Here is a 22,005-nt window from a genome sequence, read left to right as displayed (position 1 = left end):
CGGCAGCAGTGTAATCCATATTTTATTTTTTTACTGTTTGTATGCCATGATGCAATAAAAGAGCAGTTAACCACTTGAACCTCCAATGCAGTGAAAACTGATGAGAAATCCAGAAGCATTCTCATTGATTTGAAGATTCTGCCGAGGCTCGCTTTTTCCCAACATAAAATGGGCAGAATTAAAAAAAAAAATAGTTCTACAGTAGGAAATACTATTTTATATCCAAAGCGTATAATGTAAAGTGACTACCATCCTCAACATGATGATATAATGTCTGCATTAATCAAGGAAAAGGGGAATGCTGCCTTTTAGTGCTTTGCTGATGAATAAAGAAACTTCTTAGTTTTTTATGAAATAGATCTTTGTTTTCAGAGATTTTATCAAACAGATATCTTACAGCTACAAAATTCTCATTATCCTAAGTGCGAAGGTACCACTCTGTGTTAACCACCACATATTCCCTATAAAAAGTGTTTGTTAAACATTACTCATAAGAATCATTGTTAGAGGTCTGTCTCGAGTTTGGTCACTTCTTATGCTCTCTTGAGTTGTAATGGGTAATAGGTCTCAATTGTCATTCCATGTATACATAATCAAGTGGTTTCTCCCCTCATATGTACCAATAATTGACCCAGCACCCAATTTATCAAATGCCACTGGGGGTGCACTCTGTCCCCTGCTACAAATTCCCAAGTGCCTCCATTAACCTTGATGACACTGCAACCAGCCTCTTTCCTGGCGCTGTTCCTCCTCATCAATCCCTTAATATCCTCCGCATCCTTCCATCTTCTCTCCCCAGCATACAAATTCCTCAACATGACATAATTCCCATCATTCTTTGGCTCCATTTCAAATGCTCTTTTCATCATCCTCTCAGCCCTAAGAACATCTCCACGGCAGCCACAAGCAAACAGAAAAGAGCTCAAGATTATCCCATTAATCTCACAAGGCATTTTCTCAATCAATTGCTCAGCTTCCTCCAAATGCCCTGCCCTCCCCAAAAGATCTATAAGGCAACCATAATGCTCGACTCCTGGGGAGAGGCCATGCCCCTCCATTTCTTGAAACCACTTCTTCCCTTCCTTGACCAGGCCACCATGATTACAAGCAGACAAGACCCCAAGCATGGTTATCTCATTTGGCTCAACTCCTTCCTTCTGCATCTCCAAGAACACTTCTAGTGCCTCCTTGGCACATCCATTGATGGCAAACCCATTGATCATGGCATTCCAAGAAGCTGCTTCTCTATCATGCATCTTGTCAAAAACTTGTTTTGCTTTCAGAACTTCACCACATTTAGCATACATGTCCACCAGTGCAGTGCAAACGTTCCTGACTTTATCAAGTTTCTTTCTCCTGACAAATCTGTGAATCCAACCACCCAAATCTAATGCTCCTAAATCAGCAATAGCTGGAAGAATGCTCACAATAGTAACTTTATCTGGCTCAAGAGAAGCATATGATTGCATCTCCCTGAACAATTCTAATGCCTCTTGAGGTTGCTTGTTCTGGCAGTAACCCCCAATGATTGCATTCCATGAGATCAGATTCTTCTCTGGCATTGCATTGAAGAGTAATCTAGCAGCTTTGAGATCACCATTCTTGCAATACCCATAAATCAAAGTAGTCCAAGAGACAACGTTCCTGTCTGGCATCTCATTAAACAACTCCCTTGCAGAATCCACATTCCCTGATTTGACAAAAGCATCTATCATTGCATTGAAGGCTGCGGCATCTTTCTGAGGCATATGATTGAATAGCTCCCTTGCAATTTCCACCTTCCCTGTCCGTGCATATCCAACTAGTATAGCTGTCCAAGACACTTGACTTTTGTAAGGCATTTCATCGAACAAGGTTCTGGCCAATGTCATATTTCCAAGTTTAGCATACATATCGACAATTCCAGTTGATACGATCAAATCATAACCAAAACCCATCTTCAACACCTGATTATGGAGCTGCTGTCCTTCTTTAATGGCCAAATTGAATCCACAGGACTTCACTAAGGATGAGAACGTGTAGTCATCTGGGGCGAAAAGGGTTTTGCTCCGAAGGCCTCTATAAAGGGTCACAGACTCTTTAAATTGGTTTCTGTCGACGTGAGCTCTAATCATGGAATTGCAGAGAAATGTGTCATCCCTGTGACATCGATGATCAAATACACAGCGAGCATGCCTGATTCCAGCCGCTGGGTCACACTGTCTAACATTAACTGCAACCGAAGAGCACACAATGATGAATTTGGTGAGCAAATTAACATTTGTTTGAAGGTCATTTCTGAGCATAAAAGCATGGATTTGAAGAAGAAAATTCCAGGTGTTCCGTCTTTGCAGAAGAGAGAGGCATTTCCTCTCTATTGGACTCCACAAGGACTGTTCTTCTCTCATGTCTGTGCATTCGATATCGAAACGTTTGATCCAACGAGATTACGAGGAACAAGGAACCACCCAGTGACAAGAAGAATGAGAGCTTTCTCTCCCTCACCTCCATTCCCTGAAGGAAGTTGTCTCAGTCTGGGTTGCGGGTTCGTTTCACGAAGACCTTCATTGCCATTTGAAACCGTTCTCAGCATAGTCCACGGAACAAGTATATCAAGTCACTTATTCCAATCCAACCGTAGAAGTTTAAAAAAAAAAAAAAAATCCAATTTTATGATAAATTGAGCCCAAAACTATTTTGTCCGCCATTAGGAACAGTTGAATTCCCCAACCCTAGTGTGTTTTGCTTAGCTTTGGAATGGGATGCTGCATTGTCCCGTACATTGTTTAACTACACATGAAACAAGATTATTTAACTTTTGAAATTAGCGTAATTAGGCATTCAATCGAATTAAGTAATGATTTTATGTTTGATTTTGTGTCTGTTTAATAGTTTATGTTTTTTTTTTTGATAAAAAGTATAGTAGTTTATGTTAATACCAATAAAACAAACTCAACTTTGTCTTAACTTAATAGGATCGGCTACATGGCTCCAAATAGAATGAAAAATAAGAGTTAGAAAAAAAATCTGCTACGAAAAGAGGAAAGAGGATCACTCAGAAAGTCAAGAAAATCTCAGTTAAATGGAGTCTATTAGATGGATCCTTGCCTTGCAATAGGTTTTATCTGAACTCATACTTGGTTCAAGTCCTAGATTAATAAGACTGCATGTTCTTCCTCACAACTTCTCGTATAGTTAACACCTTTAATTAAATAGTCAATATCTATCAGCTTGCTAGCTTCCTTTTTCCTTTTTTTTTGGGTTGGGAGAGTGTAGTAGCAGAATAGTTGAGGAATCAACGAAGATCAAAATGCCCATGATAGTATAATGGGCATCACTTTTAATTGGTGATCATCCAAATAACGGATAATGGCTTCAATCTCTAGGGGCAGTAGTCTTAAAAAACAAAGGACATCCAAATAACGGATAATGGCCTCAATCTCTAGGGGCAGTAGTCTTCCAAAAAAAGGAAAGGCGGGCAGGGACTTAGCACTTGGTAGCAGATCCTGTCTCCATCGATATTGATCCAATACGGATCCTGGTTGAGCCGTATTGGGCAGATTTGCCACTGGTTTTAATTAAAAATCATTTATTTTTTAACCATTTTGCCCTAAGTCCATACGAATCCATTGATACGGGATCAACCAGAAATCGACATCAGTTAAATCATCTAGGATCCAAACATCATCCGGTAAACAAAACCCATAGCATCAATATGTAAACTATAGTTAATTTCAAATGAGAGCAGGATTTATAGGTGGGTGAGCAGTGCTCCAATTTTATTGGGAGATAGACCCCAAGGTCCCTTGCTCACATGTAGGAGTATATATGAATAGCCAAAATCTGTTTCCATTATCCGTTTAACACTATTCAGATCCGTCCGAAAGCTAAACGGATGCGGATATTGATAGGCTATAGCTATCCAAAAAACTATATTTACATGTAAACGGATACGGATAAAATATCCGTATCCGTATCCATTTAGCACTATTCAAATCCATCCAAAAGCTAATCAGATGTAGAAGCGGATATAGCACTATTTGAGCCGAATCCGATCCGTTAGCATCCCTACTCACATGTCATGTTTCATCAACACAGAGTTGGCCATATACCAAAACAAATCATTAAAAGGTTCAAAAGAGAAAGGCATACAATTACACAGAAGAGTAAATTATTGAGTTTCAGGCTAAAATCTAGCACCTGGTCAATCCAATCCATTCTCTAGATATCCATTAATTAGAAATACATCAGTCTTTCACATGATAAAAAGATAAATCCATCCATCCATACTGCGTATAGGTCGGTCTGCTTACCCATAAAACCTTGTCATTCTGGATTCTAACACAATTAAACAAATACCACTAACAATCGATCTCAGATCTGATCCACTTATAAACCATGAGAATCGATTTCAAGGCTCAATGGATCTCAGGGTCTCGTCAAGTCAGAAGCAAAGCATAGTTCAATGTACAAAAGTATAGCTGCATCCTTAAGACTGTCAAGACTGCTGGCCAAGGGGGCACCACTGTCACCCACAGGAAACACAGCAATTCCAGACATAACTTGAAATATTTTGTAATGAAAAATACCTTGCATAAATCTCAATGTACAAGTCAATGGTTCCACGCCTAAAATAGACAATTTGCAAACTAAAGAGTACATGGTGCTATGTACGCCATATAAAGAAAGAAACAGTTTCGCTTAACTACTCCAAAAAATAGATTAGACATGCTTCCATTAACATAAATGAAGGTCCAGGCCTAATCAAGCTGCCGAAGGAAATCCAATACATTCATTCAACGTTCGTAGCACACATATCTAGGCGGCTTGGTTTAGGAAAGGAAAAGAAAGGAGAAAAATAAAAAACCTAAAACTCGAGCAATCATGCCAAACCTAAGACATTTTGTAGTCAGATGTCTCCAATTTCCAAATCACCCACAAGCAATCTTGAAATGTCCCAAACCAGTGGATTGCACACACCAAGCTCATAGAGGGGAATCTACTACCAATCATGTGATCGAAGCAATCTACTATGCAGAAGCTGGTTTCTCATTCCCACAACCCTTGCGATTACAAACCGTTCGGAATGGATAGTTGAGGTTGTCACATTTGGTACATGTCCAGCTGCCTTCTGGGACACCTGAATCTGACTGATTTGGACCCTTAAAAAAAGAATGTCATGAAAAATTTAGTACAAGTACCCACATGTGCATGTGTATGTCAATAAATGAGCATGCATTAACATAAACTATCACTACCATGTGTGAGAAACTAGTGCACAACTTCCATAGAGAAATCTGGGCAGGGCATAGATAAATATAAAGATGAATACAAAACAAACAAATTAATATATATCCAGCATCCATACAAGAGAGCACCAAGGCAAAATATTATGTACACAGACAAGCACATCCAAAAGCTATCCTTTTTTTCCCCCCCCCCTTCTACGAGGGGATTCAATAGCAGGCAGCTGCAATACTGTATGTTGCCCCTCAAACTTTGAAGCTTAAAAACAAGCAGCTTAGGGTGTCTTTGGTATGCTTTTTATTTTTGATTTTTGGTTGCGTTTGGTACCATTTATGGAGTCTATTTCTATTTAAAAAGGATTGAAAAATTACAAAAACCAAAAACAGGTTGAAAGTCATTTATGATTTTTTCGCTATTTTTGCACCCAACTTAAGAATTCTAATATGCACATGTTTGCAATGGCTCTTTTTTGAGGTTAAAAATGTAAAATGCCAAGAAATATATTTATACTTCCCAAAACCCTCCTCTCACTCTCTCTCGTCTCTCATCTCTCACCCCTCTTCTCTTCTCGTTTCAACTCTAAACTTAACTCTCTGCCGCCTCTGATTTCCCTCCATTACAGCACCATCTGGCCCTCCATTACACCATCCTTGGAAACATCATCGTTGTCATTGTAGGCACCGATGTCTTAGGCCTCCCTTACGCTTTCAGGGTTGCAGGTTGGCTTGCCAGAGCTCTCGGAGTAACCATCGCCAGTATCTCCATTTACTACTGTATGCTTCTCCTTGTTCAGTGTAGGGACAAATTAGCTTCTTCTTCATCTGATGATGAATCCGATAAAGTACACACACATGGCGATCTGGGTTTCGCATTATTGTTATGAGCAATTTCCGGAATATGGCGACCTGGATTTCTAGAGAAATTTCAGTTGAATGACCAAATTCCTGGTACCTGAGCTGGGTCCATCAAATTGCTTGAGACGAAATCATTCACCCAAAAGGCCTTCACCATCATTAGTTGCATTTAGACCAAGACCTAATCGAGTAAAAGCAACCTTGTGCACCATGTTTAAGCAGGTTAATGAACAGTTCCGCCATCTGCTTACATTCATAAGGTGCAAAACAATCAGTTAATAAGAAATAGGGAAATATACATGAATAGTTCACTGTAGCTACTTCAATGGATTAAATATTCCGGAAATTGCTCATATTGGATTCGTTCCCTATCTGCTCTTGCCCCATTTAGTATCTTTGCCGATATCTGTAACACTCTGGCCATGGCGATCGTGGTCAAGCAAGACCTCCAATTGTTCGACGGTTGTTCTCAGAGAAACATGATAACGAGCCTAGCTGCGCTGCCATTTGCCGGAGGCGTTGTGGTGTTCTGTTATGAAGGTTTTAGTTTGGCCTTGGCATTAGAGTTGTCGATGAGTGAGCGGAGAAAATTTCCATGGGTTCTCACAATGGCTTCCTCAGGGATAACGGTTGTGTATGTGTTGTTTGGGTTCTTCGGATACTTGGCTTACAGTGACCAGACAAAAGAAATTATAAAAATCATTTCGCACAGGTATACCAAACCTATTTCTTTGTACACAATCTATTATGTCTATTGGTTACCAAACGATTTTTATGTTTTGACCAAAAATAGTTTTCACAAATGATTTTTGTTAAATAGGCAAAAATAAAAAATACAAATGATACCAAAGAGAGCCTTAGATGTATCCCTTGACCCTTGAGACATGTTTTCAACAATTGAGAAAATGAGATCGTCCAAATTTTCCGAATGGTTCAAAAACTTGTCTCGAACAGCCATCTCGACCAGGTCGAATTTTTGGCGAGACAGTGTATTTTTTTTTTTTGGGAACTATGTTTCTGTGGGCAAATGGCCACAGTTGGCTCCGAAACTTTAAGGGAAGCTTGTTTAAGTCTTAATAAACATATTTAAAACTTCAAATTGGAAAAAAAAAAACACCCAATTTGATGTTTTGGATTTGCACCCTTGGTTAGCAATAAAGGCCGAACCCTTAATGTAATATTGCCTATTCTACACATTGTTTGAATGATATGAGACATAATTGGCAAGTAAAACAAGTAAATTATGCAATAATGGATGAAGACACATAATATTGAATAATTATTTAAGAAATAGTTAAAGACTTAAAGCTTATACTACAAACCACAAGATACAGTGAAGTGTTCACAATGCATATTACATAGACACCCAACCCAAGTACAATGAATAATACACAATTCACAATGCAAATTACATAGTCCCATGTCTCAACAATACAATACTATGACTCTAGGAGTACTTAGGAGGCCGAGATTCTTGAAATATTTGAGATTTCACTGAGATTTCTCAAAATATTCGAAATCCTGGTCGAGTTTTTTGAAACAATGCATTTTTTTATTTCGCATGCTATCTCGTCTCGACCAGATTGAGTTTTCCGAGTTTTCGGCGAGTTTTAGAACTATACTCCCCTACATATTGACTAATGATACTCCCCTCCTCCCCTAAAATGGAAAGATTCTATCAACCGTACCCATATTGGCTGACGTGTTAGAAATGCAATGAAAAAGACAATAATACCCTGATCTCTATCCTCATACCCGTCTTTCTTCCTTCTTCTTCGTCCTCCTCCTGCAACCCCACCTGCCCCCCCATCCCTCTGCAAAGGCCATTCTCCAGGACAGGTTCCCTTTTTTTCATAAGTTTCTGATGAATTTCAATTGTTTCGAATGGTGAAGAAAATGAGATTGTCCAAATGTTCCGCATGCCAAGTCCCCAGAATGCCTCCGTGCACCTGACCACAAATCTCAAACGGCCAAGGAATGACCCCTCTGTTCGTGCATTGGATGAGAGGTTTATGAGGATTTTGAAGATATTCAAGTGGGGCCCTAATGCTGAGAAGGCCTTGGAAGTACTAATGCTGAAGGTTGATCATGGTCTGGTCCATGAGGTCATGAAGATAAATGTCGAGATCAACGTTAAGATACAGTTCTTTAAGTGGGCTGCCAAGAGGAAGAATTTTGAACACGACTCGACCACTTACATGGCTCTGATCCGTTGCTTGTATGAAGCTGGGTTGGTTGGTGAAATGTGGAAGACAATCCAAGACATGGTTCGTAGTAATTCTGTTGTTGGACTGGCTCAGTTATCTGAGATTGTTTGGATTTTAGGCAAGGCGAAGATGGTTAATAAGGCACACTCCATCTTCTACCAGGTCAAGGCCCGTGAGTGCAAATCGACATCAAGCACTTATAATGCCATGATCTTGATGCTAATGCAGGAGGGTCATAGTGAGAAGGTTTATGAGCTCTACAATGATGCGTAATGAGGGAAATTGTTTCCCTGACACCATGACCTACATTGCACTTGTATCTGCATTTAGCAAGTTGGGTCGTGAGGAGACTGCTATTAGACTGTTTGATGAAAAGAAGGAGAATGGATTGGAGCCCACAGCAAGTATTTATACTACTCTGATTGAGATATTTTTCAAGTTGCGAAGGGTTGAGAAAACTTTGGCTTTGTTCCATGAGATGAAAGGGAAGTGTTGTACTCCCAGTGCTTTTACTTATTCCATTCTTATTGATGGATTTTGCAAGACAAATAGAATTGAGAAAAAGCTTTTGCTTGAGGAGATGGATGAGAAGGGTTTCCCTCCTTGCCCTGCTGCCTAATGCAGTCTGATTGATGCTCTTGGGAAAGCAAAACGGTATGAAGCTGCAAATGAGTTATTTCAGGAACTAAAAGAGAGCTGTGTATCATTGAGTGCTCGGATATACGCTGTGATGATCAAACACTTCGGAAAATGTGGACACTTCAGTGAGGCTGTAGATCTTTTCAATGAAATGAAGAGTCTTGGGTGCAATCCTGATGTTCATGCTTACAATGCCCTTATGTCAGGGATGGTGAGGGTTGGCATGATAGATGAAACTCATTCCTTGCTTCAAACAATGGAAGAGCAGGGTTGCTTTCCGGATTTAAACTCACACAGCATTATCTTGAACAGCTTGGCAAAGACAGGTGGCCCTAAATGGGCAATGGAGATGTTTACAAAGATGAAGCATTCAAAGATTAAGTCAAATGCTGCCTCATACAACACAGTTGAGTAATGAAGATTACCACCGGAGAGTGTTTGAACGAAGAAGAAGAACTTCTTCGTTTCGTTTAATTCTCTTATTATTGGGGAGGGTAATCTTGGAATCTCACACTATAAGGGTATTTTTGGGTTTAAATGAATATATTAAGGCTGATGTCATCACTTAACAGTGTTTTTTCACAGACTGGATACAGTTGATAAAATCTTTCCATTTTAGGGGAGGGAAATGTAATTTTCCCTAAAATAATATAACACATAATATATTCTTCATTTAAGCATAACAAACCTATTTTTCATTGTATAATCTATTATGTCTTGTAGTGACCAAATGATTATTGTTTATAGCCATAACCTATTATCATTTTCATAAATAGGTCATAAATATGAATATAAGAGATGCCAAAGAGAGCCTAAATCACCTAAATGGTTTTATTTTATTAGAAATAAGCCTAGGGTTGGGTTATATATGTGTTGGGTCTTTGTCCAAAGGGTTTTCATTGTATTGGGCCACTTTAATGGGCCTATAATATGGGCAGAGACTAGGCATACGGGATTAATGAAGTTAGTATCTCTATTTCTTTGTTTTAGTTGTTATTAAGTGTTTAATTAGGCTGGATTAAAATTCTATAAGCCCAGTCCTGTGTAGACTGTTGAGTTAGTTTCCTTTATTATTTCAATTTCCTAGTCAATTTATGTTACCTTATTAGTCAAGGATTGGATTAGTGCTTTCCTTTTTAATTTTTAAATCTGTTTTTTTAGTTTTCTATATAAGTTTGTAAGAGGTCCAGCATTCTACACGAATTTTGATTAATGAAAAGCTTTGGTTGTTCTTCTTCTCCATTGGTGAAGAACCTTGTGTCAAGTATCCTTGTGTTCAATCCTTCCAACCACCTTGCGGTGTAAAGCCAGGGTTTTCTGTTGCTATTATTCTTCTTCCCCCATTTTCTTCTCCATTAATTCAAGTAAGTGCTTCTCTGAATTTTTTGCAATTCCAAGTTTGATCTGAAATTCATATGTAAGACTTTTTTACACGAATTTCAGTTGAGGGAATCTGGCCACCGGATCATCCTTAAAATTTAAGGAGCCCTTCTTAAACCTAAAGGAAGCCTTCGACAAGATTTTGACTTAGATCAGACCAGATATGGAGTTATTTCATTATTGCATTTCTCTCCTTATTTCTTAACTGATATTCTGTGCATCAGTATATTGATTCGGGTTTTAGTTTTTACTGATCTGCTATAGCTGATTTTTATGGTCTATGTTCCGAATCGATTGTTCATCATATTCCTATATTCTGATTTCTATTTTGGATGGTGAATTTACAGATATACCCCTCTCCTAATGCTACTAGGATTGACTCATAACTTCTGATGCAGCCCTAGGTTCGAGTTAAGAATTTCAGCAAGTGTTCAGCACCTTATTTCCTGAATTCAACCTGAGTTTAGAGACCATCTGATCCCTTGATCTTGATTTATGTGATTTCTCCCTAATCTGGTTTTATATTCTCTGGAAATTTGATTCTGTTTAGTACCTTTTTGATTACTCAATTACAGTATTACATGAGATGGAGATCAAGGATCAAATTGGTCGCAACCAATCTCAACCCAGGTTGGTCTGGACTCTGGATAGGCCAATCCATGGCTTGTCCTCAGCTGAAGTTGATAGGATGGACTGATTCTAACTAAAGAATATTGCCACAAAACAGAAATAATGAAAAAAGAGATAGCTATTATTGTCCATGACCCTGAATGAGCTTCTACGTGATGGGTGAAAATCCACCATAACATTTTAAAACCCATAAAAGTAAGGAGAACTTACCGAAGATGGTCGCGGAGCTCCACATTTCTTCATGTTGCATGTGGTTCTAAAAGCGAAGTTAACATTGTCACATTTTGGACAAACCCAATCGCCTTCGGATAAGCCATCTGGTCCTGCAAACATTCAAAACCAGTTTATGAAGATAGACTGACCATGCAAATGAGGATAGAATTGCTTACAAAACACAGAGAGAGAGAGAGAGAGAGAGATTGCCAAGGTTTATCCCATCATCAATAGGCCCACACAATCAACCATTACAAGCAAGTAATAACAGAAGGCGTGGTGACTAAATTAATTATTGGAAAAGAGAATCAATACTACAAAATGTATTCACCTGATGAGAATGGACAAGTATCAATCAAACAAAAACTAAAAACTTAATAAGAAGAATTTGCGCCCACCCCCCCCCCCCCCCCCCAAAAAAAAAAAAAAAAAAGACAAGGTAGTACAAGAAGATAATAAAGAGTAGCATATGTATGCCATATAAGAGCATCCTCACAGTAATAATACCAATTCTTTATCATGAAAAATAGTACACTGCAAAACAATCAGCAAAAGTACAACCATAGTTAAAGACAGCATAATCACCTCCGCGACGTTTCCGAGAGGCGCCGTTATCAGGAATACCTCCACCGGACCATGAACCTGCCACCTGGAATAATAAAATAAAGGAAAATCAGATTAACTATGAAATAATTTTAAAGAGGGTTAAAACTATAGGAATATGAAAGTAAGCACAGTACTATACCGGCAAGGGGGATCCCCGATACCCAAAGCCATATCCGTCCATAGCAGATCCATGACCATAACCCACACCTAAAAAGACAATCAGTCAACAACTATTGCATTGTGTATGAATGCAATTTTGCACATATGTACAAAAAAGATAAAGAAAAAAGAATGTTTTTATGCATGTGTACATGGATTTACAGACAAAAAGAACATACCTCCCAAAGGTCCAGGTGGATATGCAGCCATAAGTCCATACGGCCCAGTTGCATTTCCATGTGCTCCGTAGTCATATCGCATTCCAGACAGTGAGAGTGGAGGCCCATAACTGCCAGGCATTCCAAGTGGCATAGGTGGAGGAGCCCCAACACCTCCAAGATAATAGGGAGGGGGATTATTGAAGGGACTAGGGACAGGAACCGATCCCATTCTCTGCCACATCAAAATCCCCGAATCAATAAAATAGATCATAAATCAAATTGAAATGAAAATAGAAATGCCAAAACCACTGACCACTAATTCAATACAAACTATGTATCAATTTCAAAATTAATGTGATAAAGAAACTAATAAGACTCACATATAGAGTTAATATTTTCAACATGTGAGTCTTGACAATATAAAATAAATTTATCAACTCTGATCATGCACATATATATAGCTTAAGGATGAGATTCACAAATAACTTTTAATCATATGATCTCATGGTATGGTTTGCCATCAAAAGTTATCCAGCCAAGTGAATTTGATGAGTGATAGATAAGGTCAGCTAACAGTGATTATTTCTGCGAGATAGGAGAATGATGTTTTTGCATAGGGTCAAAACAATTTCGGTTGATCAAATTTCCCCTGATATTTAAATGCCTGTTACAAAATTGTTTTTTATTACAGTAGATTAGAACATAAATGTATGAAACTAGTAAACAGCATCTTACATTTTCCTGCTTTTGTTTGTGTGAGAAAGCCATAGTACTAGCCTTTAAATAAAGGACGTACCCAGTGCACGAGGCTCCCGCCACTGCAGGGTCTGGGGAGGGTCATAATTTACGCAGCCTTACCCCTGCTTTCACAGAGAGGCTGTTTCCAGACTTGAACCCGTGACCACTTAGTCACAATGGGTCATAATACTTGGCCTTTAATATGCTCTTGGAAAACCAAGAGAAGCAATTTTCTCTCAAGTGATAAGGGGAAAGAGGGGGGGGGGGGGATTCCAACTATTATTGAATTTTGCAAAAGAAAATTTTAGTTTGCTCACATATGATGCCTTCTGAAAATAGCTTTCCAAGATGCCCAACTTGTCCCTAATCTCTGCCTCCCTTGGAACAGAAATGGTAGCAGCTCCCTTCTCGCCTGGAGAGAGCAAATCCATAGTTTTCATGGCAACAATGCGAGCCACAGCACTGGCAACTCTTGATGCCTAAGCAACACTTTGGCAATGCCAAGGCGCCCAAGGGACTTGATGCCTAAGCGATACCTTGGCAATGCCAAGGCTCCCAAGGGAAATGCCACAAGTTACATCTCAAGCCATATTATCCAGGTACTTCTCATCTTTTAAGAATAACTATATGTATAACGTAGAATTATAAGGGTCAAAATATAGAACGTAAGGGGATAGAAGTGATATCACAGAAACATATAACGGTAGAAAGGAGAAACGAATTGCAATTTATATCATGAGACAAAATCATCAGAGTTAGGATCTGGGAACCATGGCACACAAGGCCACTGGTCCACTGGTCACCTTTGACCTCAAGTGGTGCCTTGTCATGTAGGCAAGGTGATGCAGATACACTACCTTGGACCGACCCGAACCCATTTGGGCATCCAGATGGAGATGAACCGGGTCCAGTTTGAGTTTTTAGATCTAGTAGGATTTTAGGAATTCATGTTATTTGGAGAAATTATGTCTTTTAGTTTATTTTAGAAGTTAGCTACATAAGGAATTTGGTTTCCCAATTATTCTTAGTTTCCTTATTGAATAAGTTTCCTAGATAGAGAGTTGGTCTTTATTTTTAGGAGTCTTTTATTTCTCTTTATATATGGTGTAATTCCCCATCGTTGAATAGATTGAAAAGATGATTTGAGTTGATTATGTTCGAGAGCCTGCGTGGCTGTGAACGTGTGCGAGTTTGTAATTCCCCATCGTTGAATTTTCCCTTTCTTATGTGATTTCCTCTCCTCCCCTATAACACTGAGACCCCTCTTACGTTTCCTCTTCTTCCCTAACCGGCCCTCCACCAATTTTGGTATCAAAGAGCTGAAGGATCCATCTCCTTCTCTGCCCATTAATTCTGTTTCTCCTCCCTCTGTACGATCCCTTTCCTTTCCCCTGTAACCCTCTTCCCATCGACTCCCACAGCAACCTAATCTTCTCTCCCGACTATTGCAACACCACCCCACCTCCTTTTTGTTTTTCCCGCTGTGACAGCGAACACATCATCCAAAAAAAAAAAAAAACAAAGAGTCAAAAGGCTTTTCCCAACCCACTGCTACCGCTGAAACCCCAATCCACCTCCTTTCAACCCCCTTCTGTTACAGTGCAAAAACCCCACTGCCTCCTTTTTTTCCCCCCATAATTCCAATTGATTCCCCTTCACCCTAGTGTTCCGCCAGCAACCAAAAAAAGAGAGGAAGAAAACAAAGAATGCGAGAGACACAAAAAGAGAGAGAAAACAGAATAGAAGAGAGAAAACGAGAAGCAAAGAACCGAAGCAAAAAACAAAGGAAACATACATGGGTTCCATCAAAGTTGGCATCCCTTGTTGAAATCCAAGTGTGTGTCGAACTCCTTGTCGGACTCGCACACCACTGCTGGCTTCTTCTCATTGAAGCTCTCCTCCGCAAGTCACGAATTCGCCTCCTTCGTGTTGAGGTCTGCACCGCTTCAATTTTTTTGAGTAGCAGACACCCACGATTCACTTTTATATCTCTTTATGTTCCTAAACTGCCCCTTTCCTTCTTCTTATCCCCTTTTGTCCTTTATTATCTTTAGTTTCCAAGTTTATCTTTTCCCATACGTAATACGCCCTTGTTGGTTATCATTGAACTACCCATAATTACGATACTGCCACCTTAATATAATTTTCACTCTATTTACAATTCTGCCATTGTTATCATAAACCCACTACATCATGGAGGTTGAACGATACGATTTACTCTTTTCGATTAGTGATGGGTTCCGTAAATTGCAAACAGAACTTTTTAATTTGAAAACAGGTTTTCGAGAGCTTGCCAAAAGTAATAACACCTTCTATGATACGGTGTCAAGCATGATATAATCTTTAGAAGGTGGATCAGATGTGGAAGAAAATATGGACAATGAAAGCGATGATCAAACTGAAGTACACGGTCCGATCAAGGTTGCAATTGAAGAACTGATCGATGGTCCAAACGATCAGATTCTCATCGAAGAGACATTGTTTGCTACCAACTATCAGAAGATTGTGACGGTTGATCATGAGATGCACTGGATCATCACCCCATCAAAGTTGATATTTCTGGATGCCGATCGAATGGTGCTGATTCTCTCATTTTACAAAACCTGTTGGCGAGTTTTTCTCAACACCGGGGGAATGGATGCAGATACACTACCTTGGACTGACCCAAACCCATTTGGGTATCCAGATGGAGATGAACCGGGTACAGTTTGAGTTTTTGGATCTAATAGGAATTTATGTTATTTGGGGAAATAATGTCTTTAGTTTATTTTAGTCTGTTTACTTTAGAAGTTAGCTACGTAGGGTATTTGGTTTCCCAATTATTGTTAGTTTCCTTATTTGAATAAGTTTCCTAGTTAGAGAGTTGGTCTTTATGTTTAGGAGTCTTTTATTTCTCTCTCTATATATAGTGTGATTCCCCAACGTTGAATAGATTCAAAAGATGATTTGAGTTGATTGTGTTTGAGAACATGTGTGGCTGTGAGCATGTGCAAGTTTCTTCTTTCCCCCCCCCCCCTACAACACTGAGACCCGTCTCAGGTTTCCTCTTCTTCCCTAAACGGCTCTCCACATGGCCTTGACAACTATGAATAAATCCAACCTTTCCCTCACATTGAAAGTATGGGATACTGCCTCATCAATGGGGCAGTTGTCCACATAGCTTATCCCAGAGACAACACGGTTCAAATTAGAAGTCAGCAGCCCCTCACTTCTCCCACTTCCAATCAACTATTTCCAAATACTATTGAATTTAGAAAATAAAAATTAGTTCAATCACGTATGGTGCCCTCTGAAAACAAATCCCCTAGATGCCCAATTTGTCCCCAACATCTCTCTCTGGGAACAGAAATGGCAGCATCCCTCTTCCTGTCTGGAGAGAATAAATCCATAGTTTTCATGGTACCAAGGAGAACGACAGTAGTGGCCGACAGCCTTGATGCCCAAGCAACACTTTGGCTAGGCAAGGTACCCAAAAGAATCACCATATGTTGCATCCCAAGCCAATATTATCCAGGTACTTGTCATCTTTAAGTGTGAGTACATGTATAATGTAGACTTATAAAAGGTTAAAATATAGAACTAAGTCGGCTAGAAGGGAGATTACAGAAACATATAAAGGTAAAAATGAGAAAAGATTGGAATTTATAACATGTAAAGACAAGCTCTTCAGGTTTATGGTCCGGGTGCCATGGCACATTAGGCCATTGGTCATCTTGGACCTCAAGGGGTGCCTTGTAACCAAGACGACGCCTTGACAATCCAACCTTTTCACATCCAAAACATTGGATACTGACTCATCTATGGGACATTTGACCTCATAGCTCTTCCCAGCCGTAACTTGGTCCAGTTTAAACCACTCACAAACCCACCTGCCTCACTTCTATCTAATCCCATCAACAAGCTAGATCAAGAATTGTATTCTCATGTCTCATTGTACGACCCTCTCACCTTAGGTTTGCCTTTCTCATTCAACTACCTTATATACATCAAAGATAGCAGCAAATAATGGGATGGAATTTACCCAAAAAAAAAAAAAATGGGATGTAAAAAAGACGACGTCAACACAGAAAGTTGAAGAAGTGTTTGTTTCCTGTACAAGCATCAGTTACCAATACCTAGCACGTACACTTGAGGGCATTTTGTTTCTTAATAATAACAAGCACATCTAACATATCCAAGTGAAGCATGAAAAAATAAAGTCAAGTCAGGCAGTGAATAGGATTGAATGTAAGTCCCATAATAGGAAAAGACAAAACAATAGAAATAGACAAGCTTTTTCCCTAATAAACTGAATATACATTCAAATTTAGCTACACTCCAGCTTAAGGAGCCCATAATTCTGTACAACATTTCGGACCACGCAGGATTATGTTATGGATGGAAAAACTAAAACTGACGTACCGGAGTAGAGGGTGGACGGGCAGCCCCACATTTTCCACGATTGCAAACAGTTCTGAAAGCAAAGTTCACATTTCCACATTGTAGACAGGTCCAATCACCATCATTCCGTGTAGCTGGCATGAATAAATATGATTTTAGGAAAACTAAATAGTATCACAAACTGACACATTGAACAGCCAATGCTACAGGTAGTGACAAACGAAGTACCAATAGAATGTCAGAGAATTAGAATCTTTTCAAATGAAAAATCAATCAAACCCAACTACAAAAAGGATAATCAAATGCAGATCTCTTATTCAAATATTAATCCCAATTTGGATGAGTTCACATGATTTCCAATGAGCTTAGTGATGGGTATCTTAATCAACACACTATTAATGACCAGGAAACCAGGACATAACCAGAATTGCAGGTCAAAGATAAACCAGAAATAATATGTATAATGTCCCAACAGGGAAATTTGGTGGGGACAAAATTCTGGTCAAATGTACCTGCGGGTATGACAAAGCCCCTAAATTTGATCAACATCCAATGGCTGGATGTGGGATTATAAGTCCATCACAGAATTAGAAAGTAGGCCAAAACTAGTTTTAGAAAGTCAGAAAACAGCATGTAAACAGAGATCAGTAATCTGGCCAAGGACAACAATTGAATAACTAAAAGAAACCCAGCAAACCAAATTAGAAAGTGAAAAAATAGAAGTTACTAAATTGGGAACAATGGATGAAAAACAGTAATTACACACACCTCTAACCCTGTAGCACCATGCACAGGTTAATGGAATGGAAGTATGTGATTCAAATAATAGAACAGAAGGGTCAGATGTATTTCAGTAGAAACAAAGTGAGAAAGAAGAAATGAAAGAAAAAGAAAAGAAGAAGAAGAGTAGAGAAAGGATATGTTGGTCTCCCACCAACTAGGAGATGGCTTTTCACCAAGGTTTGCTGTCTCTCACACTCGCACAAATGCACAAAACACATATTAAATGGCTGTCAAATCATGGGAGGCTAGGAGCTGCCTCCTTTATTTATAAATTGCCTTGTTACAAAAAAAGAAACTCCCTTTGGCTAATGGAGAGAATTACAAATTAACAAACAAAGAAAACTTACAAGGAAATAGAAACTTAAAATATAGAAACCTAATATTCTATGACTAAGAAACAGAAAATAGAAACTAATTACTTAATCCCGTATAGGACCTCAATCCCTAATATTTTGACTTATAGAATTGGCCCATTTACAAAAGTAAACCCAAAATTATCAAGCCCATGGCCCATACAACCAATTGGACACTCAAAATTACACATATTAGTCCATTCTTGGTCCAGTTTGAGGGTCTAGTTAGTTGTTGGCTTTCTTGTTCTTTTCTTGTTCTTCTGAACTACATCACTTATCTTGTACAAGTCAAACAAAACATGTCACTGTCTGGCACATTATATTTGGATTGATATCAATCTTTTTAGGAGTAAGACCAACAGAACCAACAGATTGATACCAAACTTTTTGGAGTAGAATCAGCTCACAATTTTCAAACTATTCTGTAACTATCTTTTCCCAATTTTTTACTATCAGGAACAAACATGGATTTTTTCACTGAAATTCTTTTCTTTGGGAGTTTTTTTTTCTTTTCTTTTTTGGATGAGGGGAGGGGAGGGGAGGGGGGGGAGGGGGGATGGGGGTGGGAGGAGAGGAGATGAGCAACATCATTCTGTTAAGAATTGAAAAAGAATCTTAAAAAGACACCATCCTTACTTTGTACATACTAATTGTGTTTACTAAAGATAGATAAGAAACCCTAAATTTCTTTCAAGCCATGAATATGAAGATGAAGTATGTTCAAGCCAGAGAGCAACCACTTTGTGCATAAAATGCAGAGTTAGGACTCTATCCAATCCACCACTCCTCGGGCCCTGCAAAAGCAGGTCTTGCACCAGGTTAGGCCTGGGCCATGAATATGAAGTGGGAAACGATACCTCTACTCTAACATACTATGTATATTCCTCAGTTCAACTAGTGCTCCTCTAGCTCTCTTCATGCTACATGCACGATTCTTAGCCATTCTTATGTTTGTTCTTTAAAAGACAACATAACATATTTCCCCCCATCTGATATCCTAAGACTACCTCTCTCCTAAACTAGAGACTTTTTTTTGTTTTTTTTCCTGTGGGTGGGGGGTGGGGGTGGGGGTGGGGGTGGGGGGGGAGGGGGAAGGCATGAGAGGATCTAGTTATGAATGAGACGCTCATTGAATAACTAAAAGATTTAGGCTTCCAAACGAGGCAATGTCATTGACTAGCTCCCTGAGTTGAAGGATACCAACCAATCACTATAGAGGAGTCAGTCCCTTCAATCCCCAAAGACCCAAAAAATCCCAGAGAGAAGATATAAAATCCAAATTAGAGCGCCCATATTCTGGAGTATATATGGTTTCCTTCATAAAATCCCCACATTCAACATCAACCAAAAACAACGACATGCACCAACTCTTTTTTCACATGGTTCCCCTCATAAAGCAAATAACTTATAACCATAAATAGACATACACCTTAAAATTCAATAATGAAATGTCAATCAAATTTTTTAAATCGCACCCCTATCCTTATTTCCAGTTTTAGTATCGGTTGATACCCAACCATGCTTAAGTATCAAAATTAAATGTGTAAAAATCAAGCAGGCTAGCATACAATTTCCACAACATTTTGTGCAATATTCAATATATGCCATGAACGCCTCAACCAGTAATAAGAATTGGCATGAAGACAGCGCCACAGTCAAAACAACCTCCAACAGAAAACCACTATAGAACTTACCATCATTGCGGGACCTTTTTGAACCAAATGAACCTCGATTGTCAACCTATACAAGTAGCCACTCAAAAAAGAAATTATTTCGAGACCGCAACCAAATGCATACAAAAAGAAAGACGAAAATTTTAAAATAAACAAAAAAAGAACACCGTACTGGGAATATAATCTATAAAGGAACCACTCTAGGAAACCTTAATACGGTAAGACGACCAAGAAACTCCAAAGCTAAAACCTAGGTTCAACATTGCAGCCGAAAACCCCGTTTCTCCGTCTTCAGCTGGTGAATGCTTGATTTCATGGTAGGATTTGGATTGGGAAGAAAGAAAACCAACCAAAAAAAAAAAAGACGAGTGAAGAGAGATGGAGGAGCTGAGTTAGCTAACCTTGGCGGAAGCCATTAATCAGTAGATGAGGCTAGAGCAGAAGATCGTTGCCTCGCTGGGGCTTTCTTCGCAAGGCCACGGATCCTCTCCAGTCACGTCAGTTGAAAGTACAACTGAAACAAATCAAGGAGGGGTGAGGGAGAAGACCTGGAGAGAAGCCGCCGACCTCTTCGCCAAGAGTTAAAGAGTCTCCAAGAGCGAATTCGGGTTTGTGGCAACGAAGATCACCATAATGACCAATTTTGCTTTTTATTTCTCTCTTCAGTCTTCTCACTCTTCTTCGGTTCTCCCCGTACGCTCTTCACTATTTTAATTAAGGCCCGTTTGTTTATCGAGGTTGTGCTTGATGCCAAACCAAATGTTTTTTCCTTTTTGGTAGAATGATGCCAAACCAAGTTTAGTATACTTTTAGGTAGCAAAACCAAACCGAAAAATGAAATCAAATTTAATTAAACAAAACCGTTGATAAAATGGTTGGTTTTGATTTCAAAACTCAAATCGTTTAAAAATTGGTTCGGTAATGGTTTTGACTTTGAACCATTTAAACCGATTAAATAGGTGAATCTGCCTGGGCCTCTAGAGCCTCCACATGCGCTTGTCAATGGGAGCACACATACAAGTATAGTACTTTTGCACACTTCTATATCTACTTATAGGATCCACGTAGGCCATGCGGCTAGGTAGCATTCTTTTTCCTTATATATAACAAGGGAACAAGGGAAAAAGAAAGATGTTTGGTTGCTAAGTTGTTGTTGATGTTGTTGTGTCATTTTCCTTTTACTATTGTTTTTATGGGAGAGAGTTCTCCAAAAGGCACCATAGTTGTTGCATTGGCGCAGGGGGCAAATGGGAGCACGTGACGACGTGAGACAGCATCAACAAGACAGTCATTACCACCCTTCATGGGGGGCGGGGTGATCATTTTGCCCCTCGATGTCTGGGCACAACAGTAAGAACTAGACTTCACTAACCCACCAACACTAATTTGATTTTGAACTAACAATGTTATTTTTTTTGGGGGAGGAGGGGGGGGGGGGGAAGATGTACATTACTTTCACACTTGCTCTCTCCTCTCTAACCATGTTCGCCCCACTGCAAATCATGAGGCATCCCTCCTGTGCACCCATTGGCTTGGTGTGGGTGATCATTACATGCGAGTGACATGCAATTCCTTTCCCTTTAAAGAAATATTCATTTGAATGGTGCAATCTTGATAAGCAAAACGATGATAGGACAATTCCGACTATAGGATAGCTACTACATTCCTTGAATTAGCCGTATATCATATTTCAAAGTATAATTCAATCAAGGCTTGCATTTTCCCATTTGTATAAACACGCTTATAGCATTCCAACCACCAAAATTATCCTCTCCAATTCCTTAAAGTGTGGCAATGCGGTAATGCTAGGTGGAGCAGCGGCTGCCAAATGTCGACATCCACCTAACACTACCACACTACCACAATTTAGGAATTGGAGAGGATAATAATCCTTCCAACCGCTACTATTGGGCGCCCTCAAACTGTCCCGTTAAAATCTGGATTCGATTTGTGCCATTACTAAATGGGATTGTTTTGGGATTTGGTTTTGGGCTTCAATTATT

The 22,005-nt window shown here is 39.3% G+C and overlaps 2 protein-coding genes across 2 annotated transcripts; both read right to left on the bottom strand.

Annotated features, from left to right (window-relative positions):
• Positions 1–321: 321 nt before the first annotated feature.
• Positions 322–2,541, bottom strand: LOC122663947 (pentatricopeptide repeat-containing protein At2g44880-like). Its single transcript, XM_043859620.1, has one exon. The coding sequence runs from the start codon at positions 2,385–2,387 to the stop codon at positions 594–596; it is 1,794 nt and encodes a 597-aa protein (XP_043715555.1). The 5' UTR covers positions 2,388–2,541; the 3' UTR covers positions 322–593.
• Positions 2,542–4,580: 2,039 nt separating this feature from the next.
• Positions 4,581–20,466, bottom strand: LOC122665109 (ranBP2-type zinc finger protein At1g67325-like). The gene is made up of 8 exons (XM_043861177.1): positions 20,404–20,466; positions 20,024–20,069; positions 17,215–17,327; positions 12,094–12,307; positions 11,895–11,962; positions 11,735–11,798; positions 11,147–11,259; positions 4,581–5,141 (listed from the first exon to the last, which is right to left on the bottom strand). Exons 1-8 carry the CDS (start codon positions 20,416–20,418, stop codon positions 5,010–5,012), a joined length of 765 nt encoding a protein of 254 aa, XP_043717112.1. The 5' UTR covers positions 20,419–20,466; the 3' UTR covers positions 4,581–5,009.
• Between the last annotated feature and the right edge of the window lie 1,539 nt (positions 20,467–22,005).

Source organism: Telopea speciosissima, chromosome 6 (assembly GCF_018873765.1).
Source record: "Telopea speciosissima isolate NSW1024214 ecotype Mountain lineage chromosome 6, Tspe_v1, whole genome shotgun sequence".
Classification (NCBI taxonomy): domain Eukaryota; kingdom Viridiplantae; phylum Streptophyta; class Magnoliopsida; order Proteales; family Proteaceae; genus Telopea; species Telopea speciosissima.
This window is presented reverse-complemented; position numbering and strand designations above follow the sequence as displayed.